At 56.5% G+C, this 12,362-nt stretch overlaps 5 protein-coding genes across 5 annotated transcripts; 1 reads left to right on the top strand and 4 right to left on the bottom strand.

Moving 5' to 3' along the window:
• Positions 1-478: 478 nt before the first annotated feature.
• Positions 479-1,376, bottom strand: F5144DRAFT_491395 (uncharacterized protein; the record flags this gene model as incomplete). Its single annotated transcript, XM_066785859.1, has 2 exons — positions 479-1,060; positions 1,137-1,376. 2 exons carry the CDS (start codon positions 1,374-1,376, stop codon positions 479-481), a joined length of 822 nt encoding a protein of 273 aa, XP_066642451.1.
• A 794-nt stretch (positions 1,377-2,170) lies between these two features.
• On the top strand, positions 2,171-3,285 carry F5144DRAFT_489466 (uncharacterized protein; the record flags this gene model as incomplete). The annotated part of the gene is made up of 3 exons (XM_066785730.1): positions 2,171-2,572; positions 2,637-2,721; positions 2,780-3,285. 3 exons carry the CDS (start codon positions 2,171-2,173, stop codon positions 3,283-3,285), a joined length of 993 nt encoding a protein of 330 aa, XP_066642450.1.
• A 61-nt stretch (positions 3,286-3,346) lies between these two features.
• F5144DRAFT_214811 (uncharacterized protein) lies at positions 3,347-4,188 on the bottom strand. Its single transcript, XM_066783082.1, has 2 exons — positions 3,856-4,188; positions 3,347-3,796 (listed from the first exon to the last, which is right to left on the bottom strand). The coding sequence occupies exons 1-2, from the start codon at positions 3,885-3,887 to the stop codon at positions 3,409-3,411; spliced, it is 420 nt and encodes a 139-aa protein (XP_066642449.1). The 5' UTR covers positions 3,888-4,188; the 3' UTR covers positions 3,347-3,408.
• A 377-nt stretch (positions 4,189-4,565) lies between these two features.
• F5144DRAFT_489775 (fungal-specific transcription factor domain-containing protein) lies at positions 4,566-6,836 on the bottom strand (the record flags this gene model as incomplete). Its single annotated transcript, XM_066785753.1, has 6 exons — positions 4,566-4,814; positions 4,911-5,399; positions 5,508-6,021; positions 6,102-6,411; positions 6,440-6,595; positions 6,728-6,836. The coding sequence occupies 6 exons, from the start codon at positions 6,834-6,836 to the stop codon at positions 4,566-4,568; spliced, it is 1,827 nt and encodes a 608-aa protein (XP_066642448.1).
• Positions 6,837-10,946: 4,110 nt separating this feature from the next.
• On the bottom strand, positions 10,947-12,362 carry F5144DRAFT_647770 (glycoside hydrolase family 18 protein; the record flags this gene model as incomplete). Its single annotated transcript, XM_066792932.1, has 3 exons — positions 10,947-11,926; positions 12,001-12,149; positions 12,214-12,362. 3 exons carry the CDS (start codon positions 12,360-12,362, stop codon positions 10,947-10,949), a joined length of 1,278 nt encoding a protein of 425 aa, XP_066642447.1.

Raw genomic sequence — 12,362 nt, 5'->3', positions numbered from 1 at the left:
AGACACAACATTGCAAACCAACAGCCGTCCTTTTACACGTGCACTCGTGGCATACAGTATAGCAAGGTGGTACGTATGGAGTGCTCTCCAGAGTTTGTTCAGCATTACGCAAAGTGAGGTTGATGTGAGCGGCTCAGCGAGCAGCCTCCCAAGACTTTGGATGCCACAAGCATGCCTGCGGCGGGGCGTGGAACGCCAGTAGCAGGACGCCGTTACCCCCATGTCCGCTGCAGGAGGCCGATCTCGTCCGAACAGCGCAATGGGAGCTGCTATTCACCACCAGCGCATCCCAATATCGTCATCGAATTCCTCACGGCATGTAGTTCGAATCACGTAGGAAAACAGGTCACTGAAAGCTGAATTCCTGAACAAAACATTTGATGCATCGACTCCATGCTTCATTGGTGTTCGCCGCCCCCTTTATCCGTAGCCCGCCAGACATTCACTATTAAGATCCGACATAATTAATACATGTAGTCTACAACACGCCGTGTCCTCCATCCGGGCCTCGTTGAGGCCAGGTGGTCCGCCCCGTTTGCTGCTGGTCATCGTAACGCGCTACCTCACCACGCCCCTTTCCATCCAAGGGCTCCAGACGGGCGCGCTTATACGCACTAGTGTCGCCCTCGGGGTGGTATATGGCCCCGACAAGTTGATGGTCCTTGTTTACCACCGCGCGAATCGGCCCGGGGTCATTAGGCGGCCTATTCCAGCGTTCTTCATATAACTCCCTATCGTTGGGTCTTATTACCGCATTGACCGTTCGGAGACCAACCGGCTTTTTGGAAAAATCAGACTCGGACGTGGATGCTGGTTTCTCGGGCACAAGCGTCTTCACGGGGTACTCGTATGCCTCCGTGCTCCTGTGATCAGCGGGATCTTGCTGCTGGCGGATCTCCCAATCACTGGAGTTATGTGTTCGGTTATTGGGCGGCCCTTCGGTATTCCGGTACTGCTTGGGAAATTTCCCCCGGAGAGGCTGGTGTGGCGGTGGAGGACTTTTCGCCACGATGTTCTCTACCCTCTTTACCGGGAGATTCCCTCTTGGTGAAACGTATTGCTAGGTAAAAGATGGCGTATCAGTGTCAGTGGTGGTGTATGAGGCATGGGGTGATAATTTGCAGGTGAAAGCTTACAAATGAGGTTTTGGGGTTGGCTGAGTTCACTCTACCGTCCGGTTGCTTGGGTTTTGAGACTTGGACAGGGGCGGGGCGTGTGGGCGGTTGGGCATGCCCTGCTCGGCTGGGGGCCACAGGCCGGGTACTGAGCTCAGAGATTGTATCGCTTTCCTCGCCGGACTTTTTTGACTGTCTTGGGCCCGTTGAATGTCCATGGTACGGCTTCGTAGATTCCTCCTTGGAGCCACCGCACCCCATGATGGACAGGGGTAAGAGGAGGTCGATGCTGAGGCTGTAAGGGGCGATGTGATTTGATGTGTAACCGCGTTAGATATGGGATTGACCGGCACTTTGATGTCGTTTCCTCGAGATTCGACAGCCACGAGCCTACTCCGGCTACTTATCATGACCCAGGACCTTGCCCTTACGGACACAGGGCCTTTCCCTTGGGGGTAGCGTCATCCCCAGTCAATCGTTTCCGAGGCCAACAAAGTATCACAGAGCCCTTGGGCAGTTGGGCCTGAAGGTTTCAAGGAGCTGGCCGCGGTCTGCCACAGCCCAACAATGGCCTCCATCCAGAGTCGTATCGGGGGCTAGAGAAAGGGGGTGATGAATAGCCCCCAATACTATCGCCGCTTGCTGTCGGCATTTTCTGTGTTTCTCATGCCAACCTGAGATGGAGGCCCGTCTGGAAAGGCTTGTTTGAGGTGTTTGAGATGTGAAGTTAGGCCAACACCTGGGCGGCGTAGAACATCCCAGTGTGACCTGGAAATTTGGCCATGCGTGGTTCCAGCTGCGGTTCCATCTTCCCCGCCCCTGAGGTGCTTAACCGCCAACACCTTTCCATCGGCCGAACCAATCAGTGGTGCTTGTGCTCCCGCTTGCAAGGCTCAGAAACACGGGATACAACCAACAGCAGAACCAGTTTGCAGTTTGCACGCTCCCATCTGCGGTCCATTCGCCTCTCCTCTCCTCTCCAATTTCTCTCACCACTTTTCGTCGCTTCTGCTCAACCCAATCGTCCCTATTATCCGACTCACCCAAGGTCCAAGATGGCCACAAACGCGCCGTCGGAAACCTTTAATGTGCTGGATCAGCTGAGGCCGGGGTGGATGCCGCTGCTCGATGACATGGTACTGATCCGAGGGAAGCCAGAGGAGGACTTTGAATCAATGCTCGCGACAATTTACAAGGAATACCTCCTTTCTGATGACGACAATGCCTCTGCCACATTTGCCCGGCGTTTCGATGACCTCTATGGGGACGTCTACGAGCCAAAGTTCAACGGATTCAACGGCAAAAAGAGAGGGTGGACCGGCTACCTCGACGTGTTTTACGAAACGGTGTTCTCAGTGGCCGTAGCCATGGACTACGACGAACCGAAGCAGATCAAGATCATCCAGCTGCTCTCGGAGTTGCGGAAATTGCCCACACGTGCCGTCAAAATATTCGTGGTAAGTTGCTCGTTTATTGGCACTGGTAGACGCCGCTCTCTGACAGTTATCTTACGTTCAATAGCAAGGCGAATTCGCATGGATCGACAGCGAGATATGGACCCGCGATCCTCTCTTCCCGTGGGCGCTTCGCGAGCATGACCCTGGATGTAAGAGGTCCACCCTCCCGTTCATGTGTTCCAAGCGCTGACTTTCCAACCCCCACAGCTATGACGGTCAAAGATGCCGAAAACTTGAACTCTCAAAAGGATATCGACGAGTTCGAGGACCATTTCGCCGCCTATCTCAGTTACCAAACCTTCTCGGCTCGCTGTACGGCCGCCGGACTCGACAAAGGTGACACGTCTCGTTTCGAGTCGCCGGGGTCCTACATTTCGGCCTGGCTACAATCAGATTGGGAGCTTCTGGACTGCCAGATCGTGGTCATTTCTCAGTGGATACTGATTGCCGGGGACGAGATCCATGCCGAGTGTGTGAGGAAACAGCTGCCGCGGCCGGCCCGCAGACCCGCTTGGGACGGTTGGTATGACGGTAACGGCCCTATCATCTGGAAGCAATGGGGGGATAAACTCGCCGAGTTTGCCGCTGGTCTTGAAGGAGGCGGAAATCCGGGCTTCAGGCTTTTCGAAAACCACAGGGAAGTGTTGACAGGCATGGTGGTGAAGGCCAGGGACAAGATGATTGCGTTGGAACCGGGTTTATTTACTAAGTAAATACCTGGGTAAGTGGGTCATCACCATAAGGGTTCGCGGTGTGATTAATAACGGTTTTCAACTTCTCATTTGTATCCACTCACATCTCCTACTAGGTACTCAAATCTCCCCATTCCCCCACACTCAAGCCCACTCCCAACCGGGATCAATCTCCGTAATAGCCGCATACCCCTTCTCCCCCTTAATCTTCTCCGTATCAATGACCAACACCACAATCGCCTTCATCGACTCGGTCATGCTCGCATTATCCGAGACCGTATGATGGCAGCCCGGCAGCTCGAGGAACTTCTCACCCGGCTTGTACACCTGGGCCGGGTTCCCGTTCATGCCGCTCAGGAACTCGCCCTCAAGCACGTAGGCGACGGCCTGGGCGCCGTTGTGCGTGTGCGGCGGGCTCCAGCCGCCCGGCTTGTAGTTGAGCTCGAGCGCGACGAGGGACTTGCCGGGCGCGTTCTTGAGCTCGTAGTCGTAGAGGATCTTGACGTCCTCGCGCGGACGGCCGGCGTACTTGCTAGATGGAAAGGTTAACCTCAACCTCTCTTTTTGATCATGGAAGGGGGGCTAGCTTACATCTTAGCGGCTTCAATGTCGGGGGTTGCCATCTTGAAATTGAGTTTGGTGTTTGGGGAATTTAGTTGGATGATGGTGTTGTGGGCTTGTGGATGAGATGATTGTATTTGTTGCAACAGCACGGAATCGAGGCGAACTTATATACTCGATAACCCAATCTCGTCGTCACCTTCCCCAAGCCATAAACGCACAACATAACCTCACATGATTCAACGGATTTCGAAGCCGCGTCACTCTTTCCGCCATTTCAGCAGGTTGCTGAGTCAGTCTAAGACCCCAAGCCGAGTGAAAGCGAACCCTAGTTGAGACTGGTGCTGTGTTGATGCTGCAAAGGCAAGCAAACCTGGTGAAGATTTGCGGGGCACGATGAATAATGTTACGCAACAACTCTCATTCCCAAAGCGGTATCCGAAGCATCCACCACTGGGCATTCCCCAACAAAACCAACATCCACATTCAACCAAGTCCTGCTCAGGTCATTTTGAGCTCGCCTTCCTTGTCCCTTTCCCTACCTTATATCTCAGACCTTCCCCCCAAGCCTGAGCAAGACAAATTTGGCTTCAACGGTGACAGTTGTTTGGTTTATTATGCCAAAGAATATGCTGAAGTCCCTTTTGCGCCGGGTATGAAAACAAAGAAACAAAAGGCAAGTAAACTGATTAAGAAATAAATAGATCTAACCTGGGTATATTGCATGTGGCTGAAAACACTTAGAGACCTCCGACAAAAACAAACTCCTGTGACTCGAGTACGGCCACGTGCTCCTTCGCGAGATGGTTGAAGCTCTGTACCTTTCTCAAGGCATTCAGGCAAACCTGAAACTCGTCGTCAAGCGATGACTCGCTTTCGGTCTCCAAAACGTGGCTATGAAACTGATAGTGCCCGTCTAGCCGTCGCTTGCGGTCGGATGCCAGGTGCGATGCACCAAGGTAGACGGCTAACGGCAGGAATATGTGGGCCTAACCTCGTGGGTTCTGCATTAGCTTCGTGCGTGTAACACAGAACACAGACGGGGCCGTGTTTATGTCAGCTCTCGAGGTCGAGTTGTGTCTCACCTTGAAATACCCAATGTGTTCATGTGCCTTGGCCATTCGAGCAATTTCCCGCGCTGCCTGTGTCGCGCGACTTTGACAGTCCGCCACCGTCGGCCGACAATGGCTGTCTATCCCGGACGCCTCTGCAATCTGGGACATGAAGATGGTCGTTGCGTGTGCCATCATAAAGGCGAAGAAAACCATTGGATCGGCCATGGCCGAGGCGATTGGCGAATTCATCGTGAGCGACTCGAGTGTCCGCCCCAACATCCCATCCAGCCATTCGTGCCGGAGCCAAAAGTCGAGCGACGCAGTCCCGAATGCTCTTTCTACCCCAGACGCTTGGCCGTGAGAGAGCGCGCGGCCACAAATGCTGATGACCATCACGGACCCGGCAAACGGTGAAATGAAGTTGTGATCGCCAGAGGCGAGAGCTTCTGGTAAGAAGCAACCTGGGATGGGGTGACCGCTCTGGAATGCTAGCTCTGGCGACGGTAGTCGAGTACAAATCTGTCATGGCGCAGTTTAATGAGCGAGCGTGTTCCAGTCAAAGATGAGGATCATCATATCTCGGGTGTGAGGGCATGATGTAGCCAATGGCTGGGAGGAACGACGTACCACTTCTTCCGTCAGTGTCAGAGGACAACGACTCCTCATACATATGAGCCGATCCAGGGAGTAGGCCATCCAGAATGTTCTCCTTCTCTCTTCCCTGACCACCGGATCTTCCTCTTCGACCGAGTTCCCGGGGCCGTCGACCTCGTGCAAGCGCGCCAATTGCACCAACCGAAACGCCCGGCCGGCGCTAATCAAAGCTCGGCGGTAGCTTGCGCGCGCCAACTCGTAAAAGGATACCAGAAGCCACGCTTGTGCCTGCTCGATCCGCACCGGCTGCAGATCGTCATCGGCTAGGTCTAGCGCCTCGAGCATCTGCCGGGTCTCGTTGTAGAGGAGCTCCCGAGAGCTTTCAAACTGGGACGACAGCGCCATAGCAAGCGTCCACATGGCGTACTGAAGACAGAGCATGTAGGTGGGGCCCTCAACACAGGGGTTCTGTCGGGCCCTGGCAAAGTATCGCGACTGGTTGAAGATGGGAACATTGGGATGTACTCGGTCAAAATACAGCTGGTCACTTGGTGGCGGGGGGCCGTTAGCGACTAGTACTGACGCCAAAGAGAAGAAAGGGAAACCAGAGAGGGATGGGTAACGTACAGATCTGCGCGCATCAAGTCGTCGACGAAGGTGGTCCTCGCCGGTGACGGCGGCGTGGGTGGAAACTTGAAGGTCGAAAAGCTCAGAGGGGCAGATGTGGGGGTCATCGGAGGTACCTGGACGTGGATTTCGCCGTCCCAGAGCGGCGAGCTTTGCTGACATGGCGAGACAAGCGTGGGAGATCCCTCTTCCGAGGCCGAGGCAGTCGTAGCTCGAGTCTCGGATGCTGTCGCTAGAGCAGAGTCGTCGCCCGTGAGAATGGACAAAGCGGCGGCGCCGTGGTCGACGCTCAGCCGGCGTTCCAAGGCCACTGCGTGGGTTCAGTTACGAAAAGAAACTCGTGGGTGTGTAGTATCGGGTCCGCGACTTACCGATCCGGCTTCGCAGAGCTTTGAGATCGCCCTTCTTGGGACCTCTCGCGAGCCGGTTGTTGTTGATTTCGCACACGATGCCGGCATCGGCACATGTCCCGCATTGCGGTCGTTGCCTATCGCCTGGAGATGGCGGAGTTCATGTCAGCGTCGGCGCTTGTTGGTGATCAGACCACCCACCCTCCGCCATGGCGCCATCTTCTTCTCCATGGCAGGGCAGTGGCTCAGAGTCATCGACCCATCATGAAATCTTACATCGCAGTTTCCTTTTCCGACACTCTTCACACGCCGACCCTGGCAGTTGCCGTGGCTGTCCAGTCGCGCCTACCCCGTGACTGCTGCCTGTGCGCCTATGTGCCGCCATGGGGAAATGACGATGGGCTGAAGTGACTTTGGGGTTTTAGGTAAGGCAGGTGCGGGAGGGACGGACCGGGTCTGGATTGCGTGAACCTTGCAGGGTTTGGCGGTCTATAAATCAGACATGAGAGAGGATCGTTCCTTCCTACCAACCTGAGTACACGCTCTCAGGTTCTCCCTACCTGCAAGGTTCAAGTTTGCGAGATGGGAACACAGTGGGAGCACGTCAAACTTCTTCTGCCGGACACTGCCGCCCTTTTCTTACCTCATCCAGGTACCTTGCCCGCCGGCTGCTGGCTGTTGGCATGCCCCAGCTGGCTGGCCCTGTTGAACCTGGTAGGGCTCCAGGGTGGGAGGGCAGGCATCCCGTCCCCCCCCCCCCCCTCGGCCTTGTGCATACTTGTCCCCACGCCAACATCTTGCATCGCTCGCAGTTCGCACCTCGCACCTCGCAGCGGAGGTCTGGGCCAGGATCCCCGGCTGCGGCCTGTCACCGATCCTCAAGGGCCCCCGGCCCATCGGACCCATCCCGTCTTCCCCCGTCGATCGAGTCGGGCTCCACATTGCGCCGTAGCTCGGCGGGGGGCTTGTGGGACGGTTGAGATGCCGGTTCTTGTGTGTTCGGCAGGTGGGAGAATGCGACGCTGACGAACTTAGCTTTCCCAGCTTTTTCATGATAAACGTGACGCGGCACCGCGGCGGGTAGACTGTGTGCTAACGCAGAGGAACATTACACCACACACGACCTCTGCATTTCTCCCGCCCCCCCTCGACATACATGTGGCTATTTTTTGTTCTGGTTTGTGTTGTTTTTTTCTAGCTTTTTTTCCTTAGTTAGCCGCAACGTTTTCTCGACGGGTCCTTGCGGATGCTGCATGTTTGTCTGACCATGGCTGTCGGATTAGAAGGAAGTCGCTGCCCGGCCCCACGCTCTTGTCCCCTTGCGGGTGATCGGCAGCCGGGATCCTTGCTAGGCGTACCCCTAATCCCTGCTGTCCCAAAGCGGGAGCTCGATTGCGCACTCAGTTGAAGAGCCCACCCGCAATCGGATATCCTTTCCTCGACAGGTTCCCCCATTCAGCTCGCAGCTCCCGTCGCACAAATTTCTGCCGCAGAGCATTTCCAGAAAAGGCACGGACAGGCACGAACCACACCCCCCCAGCTCCCTCCCCAGCTCATTGCATCGATAACCGCACCCGTTCGTCTGGTTCGTCTGGTTGTATCCGCCACAAAAACGCTTGGGCGGGCCACGCAGGCAACGGTACGCCCAACCATTGGCTTATCCTCCACTGCACTCGACCCAACACAAAAACTGCCCTAGCTCGACGCCGGCCAACCAACCCGGACTTGACTCCGTCCCAAATCGTCCGTTTCGTCTCCGCGTAATCCGTATGTACTCTCGTACCCTCAACCTCTCCCGCTGTCCGTCACAATCATGTTTGCCGATCAGCCTCGGCGCTTCACCGCTTTGGACGGGATGCTCACGCGGGAAATCCTCCGCCCGTCACTTCTCATTTTTCACCCGCACCTCGCTAACTAGTTACCACGACGCCTCGATCTCTTCGATCCGCACCTTAAGCTTAACTGGGCACTCGGTGCTGAAACTCGGATGGACCGGACTCGTGGAAGACATGGTGACTCTCGGGAGGTCGTCGTATGTCTAACCGAGGCAGGTGAATGGTGCGCACGCCACGCACCGGGGCCACCCACGCTTTCTCCGTGCATTGCGCATGCGGCATGAGGCGTTGTTGGCCGACTCATGCGTCTGGCTGCAGAATTCTGGCTGCAGAAGTCTGCGTCGATCTCCGTTGACTAACTCTCCTCTTCATGCACACTCGTCTCTGCGTAGCGTCTTAAAAGCGCGCCGCAAAGCCAGTCGCGTACCTCGTCCTGATTCATTAACCTCTACCGCACTCACCCCATGGGGAATGGTTGATCAACATCCCACTCCTTCGCCTTGAAGCTCCTACGGCGCGACTTGTCCTTGGCGTTTGCGCCATTCTGTGCTCCGATCGACCGACTCAGCCGCCCGCCTCGGGAGTCCAGGTTCGCCAGGGCGAACACCCTGGTCGAGCCGACGCCACTCCCTTCCGAGTCATCGGGTATTTGCTCCGACGGAGACTACGATGTTGACATGCAGACGATCAGTTGCAGGGATGTGCACAGTGGGATCTGGGCCCATCCCGTGGTCGGAGGACGAACTCGCGTCCTCTTGTACTGCCTCCTCCGCGGCGCAGTCCTTCAGCAGGCGTTTCAAGAAGGCTGAGACAATGGTCTTCGAACAACCCTCGGGGCAATCTGTATGGGCGCGGGGGACGGCCACACTTTTGCGCTTCGTGATGTGAGCATGATGGAAGGCCATCCGAAAATTGCCGGCTTCCGGCCCGGAATTTTGTCGTAAAGCCCCCCTACCTTGCAGTAGCACAGTGTCTATGAGACTACGTAAAAGGTCGGCTCAGCTTCACTCTGACCCGACAAAGTACTCCAATATTAGATGAATCGGGCCGGCTTCAATAGTCTTGCCGCCGCCGACGGCTGATGACGACAAACCTTTCCCCTCCCCAGTCAGCCTCCCTCCAGCTGGGCAAGGAATTGAGCTGTCTCGGGGCCCAAATCTATCAATATCACACGGCCCAGCACAGGACAAGCGTCACAAAATACCGACCCAAGTCCCTGGTTCTGGGTCACACTCTGGTAGCAATTGTGTGGAACCGCCGGTATGGGACGGGATGTTCAGATCGGCGACCACGGTGCAACGTGAGGTACTGGATTGGTACCCGTGCTTGGGTTGAGCAGACTGAGAGGTCAACAGAGGTGAACCCCTCCGGAGCTTCGAGCAATCTGCCGAGGTTACAGTCGGATGACACCTGGCAAGTGTCGATGGCAGCCCGTGCCCTGTGTTCATGTGTGTTGCGCGAGTATTGGCGTCCACGTTATCGGCCGAACCGGGGACAGCATACCATGGCCAGTGCCACCACCGAGAAGCTGCTGGCCCGGGTTTGACTGGACATTTAACAACGCTTCCTCGCCGTGGTTCAAGTGCAGAAGACCCCTGACATAATGAAATGTCTAAACATAGTGCTGGTCTGCGCTAATTAGGTACCGTTCCTTTGTTTAGCATAGAGCTCAGGGCCCCCCATACTCCGAGTTCAGGGGTCCTCCGTCACCTTGCCCCAAGGCAAGACTAATTGCGTAACACGGCCCGTTGCCGACAATTATTCACGAGGCTCCAGGCCTAACATGCGGCCAACCATGTGCTCTATGACAGCCAAGGGGGCGTTCCCGTGGGACGATCGTAAGACAGCAGGGCGAAGATCCCAGATAGTGCAGGGCCAACCGGGGCTTCGTGGCTAGGATGCTCGAGAGACGCACTGAGTCGTGTCTCACTGTGCACATGAATTCATCGTCGCATCTGGCATCTTCCATAAGCGAGCGAACATTCATAGCCTTCGACCAGGCAGGTCTAGGTCTACCCGGACATACTAACATTCTACACAGTACCACTGTCTTTCTAGGGATGGTTCCCTTGTGCACGGGCGACCAATGTGGTGGCGAGATAATTGGGTGGCGTACAGTTTCCTTGAAACCGCCATCGAGTTCCTGGAAGGTTAGGTGCCGAGGATGTTCGGTAACTTTATGTTTGCCTTTAGTGCCATGGCTATGGCAAGCATAGGGCCGTTCATGCATGTTGGAAGTTTCTACAGGCATTGCGCAGAGTGGTGTACGCAAATGCAATGAATTGATACCCTGGGCCCTGTTTCTAGAATGCCCGAAGAGTTTCGAATCAAACACGCAGACATAGAAAGTATGAGCCGTGATGGGCTCACTCCCATCTCCAACCCCCCAATCCAGCCCCTTCCACCTACCCAACCTAGATCCCTAGTGAGTGAAGGAATGAACGAAATGAAGGAAACTAAAAGAAGATACAGAGAAATATGTGGCAACGAATGGATACCGCCCTCCTCCTGGGGCTTCCCCAATGCAATCCTCCTCCTCACTGCAAACATCCATCCATGCATCCCACCATGTCGAGTCCTCATCCCTCCTCCTCCCTTCTCCCTCCCCCTTCTCCCTCCCCCTTCTCCCTCCCCCTTCTCTCAACTAACCCACTACCTCCTCACGCAAACCCCGCCCTCATATTATCATACTTACTATCCGGATACGTCAAACAATTCCTCGACGCATCCAACCCCCCCAACGCCCCAAAGCTCGCCGCAATCAAACTCCCCTCCCCCACCCGATCCGCCGACGCCTCCCAAAACATACTCCCGCCCATCCCCTTCCCCTTCACATACCCCACCTTCCTCTGCACCATCTCCACCGTATCAAAGCTAATCAGCTCCTGCGCCGCCGCATCCCAGCTATAACTCGCCCCGGCGGCCTCATCATACCTGACCTCGGCCCCGGCCTTCGGCAGCGCCTTATAGTCCCACACGCCCTTCTCCCAAGTGCCCTGCCCGACCCCCGTGTACGGCTGCCCCAGCCCGGCCGTGCCCGTGAACCCGCGCCCGTAGATGGGCATGCCGAGCACGATTTGCGCGGCGGGCACGCCGGCGGCGACGTAGTCGGCCACGGCGGCGTCGGTGGAGAAGGGCGTGGTGGTGTTGGGGGTCAGCGGGTGCAGGTTGGCTTGGTGGGCGGAGGTGGTGGACCAGGAGCCGGCGTAGTCGTAGGCCATCAGGTTGAAGAAGTCGATGGTGTGCGCGATTTGGGCGAGGGGGAGGTGCGCGTAGTTGGTGGGGCCCGCGGGGGAGGCGATGGTCAGGAGGAAGTGGTAACCGGGGGCGTGTTGCGCGGCGTAGGCGTCGAGGGCGGAGCGCACCGTTTGGAGGAGGAGCACGAAGTTGGCGGCTTCGGTGGGGTTGGCGGGGTATTCCCAGTCGATGTCGAGGCCGTCGAAGCCGAGGTCGGCGAGGATGCGGACGGCGGAGGAGGCGAAGAGGGCGCGCCCTTCGGCGGTGCTGGCTGCGGCGGGGAAGGTGGCCGAGTAGGTCCAGCCGCCGATGGAGAGGAGGGTTTTGAGCTGGCGGTGGGATTTCTTGAGGAGGAAGAGCTGCTTGGCGCAGCCGTAGACGTTGTTGCCGACGTCATTCCATGCTGGGGTGGTGTTAGTGAGGGTGTCCGTAGTAGATGGGTAGGTTGAGGTAGAACGGGGGGAAGGATGCACGTACAGTCTGTGGGGTAGTGCTTGTCTGTGTCGGCCCAGGTGTCAGACAGGAACACCTCCCCGGTGGTGCGGACGTTGGCGAAGGAGTAGAGGATGTGGGTGAGCTGAGACGCGGGTAGCTGGTCGGGTTGGTAGTTACGGCCGTAGATACCCCTAGGTAGTCGAGTCAGCAGAGGCCTAAGGATAGGTGTGAGTGGCATTGTAATTGTGGTCATACCAGTTGGTGAAGTACACAATGTTCTTGTAACCGGACGACTGCCGAGCCTGGATGTTTGTCTCGGTGGACGGCAGAGGGGATGCTTGACCGAGGAGTGTCCATAGGGACACGGCAGCCAGTGCTGCTCTCTTGAGTGACAAGGATACCAT

Source organism: Chaetomium tenue, assembly GCF_020726465.1.
Source record: "Chaetomium tenue strain MPI-SDFR-AT-0079 chromosome Unknown F5144scaffold_4, whole genome shotgun sequence".
Lineage (NCBI taxonomy): Eukaryota > Fungi > Ascomycota > Sordariomycetes > Sordariales > Chaetomiaceae > Chaetomium > Chaetomium tenue.
This window is presented reverse-complemented; position numbering and strand designations above follow the sequence as displayed.

Bases quoted from the DNA above. Each gene is read 5' to 3' on its own strand.
- F5144DRAFT_214811 (XM_066783082.1), bottom strand. From the start codon at position 3,887: ATGGCAACCCCCGACATTGAAGCCGCTAAGAT. The intron at 3,797-3,855 runs GTAAGCTAGCCC...CTTTCCATCTAG, and splicing joins GACATTGAAGCCGCTAAGAT to CAAGTACGCCGGCCGTCCGC.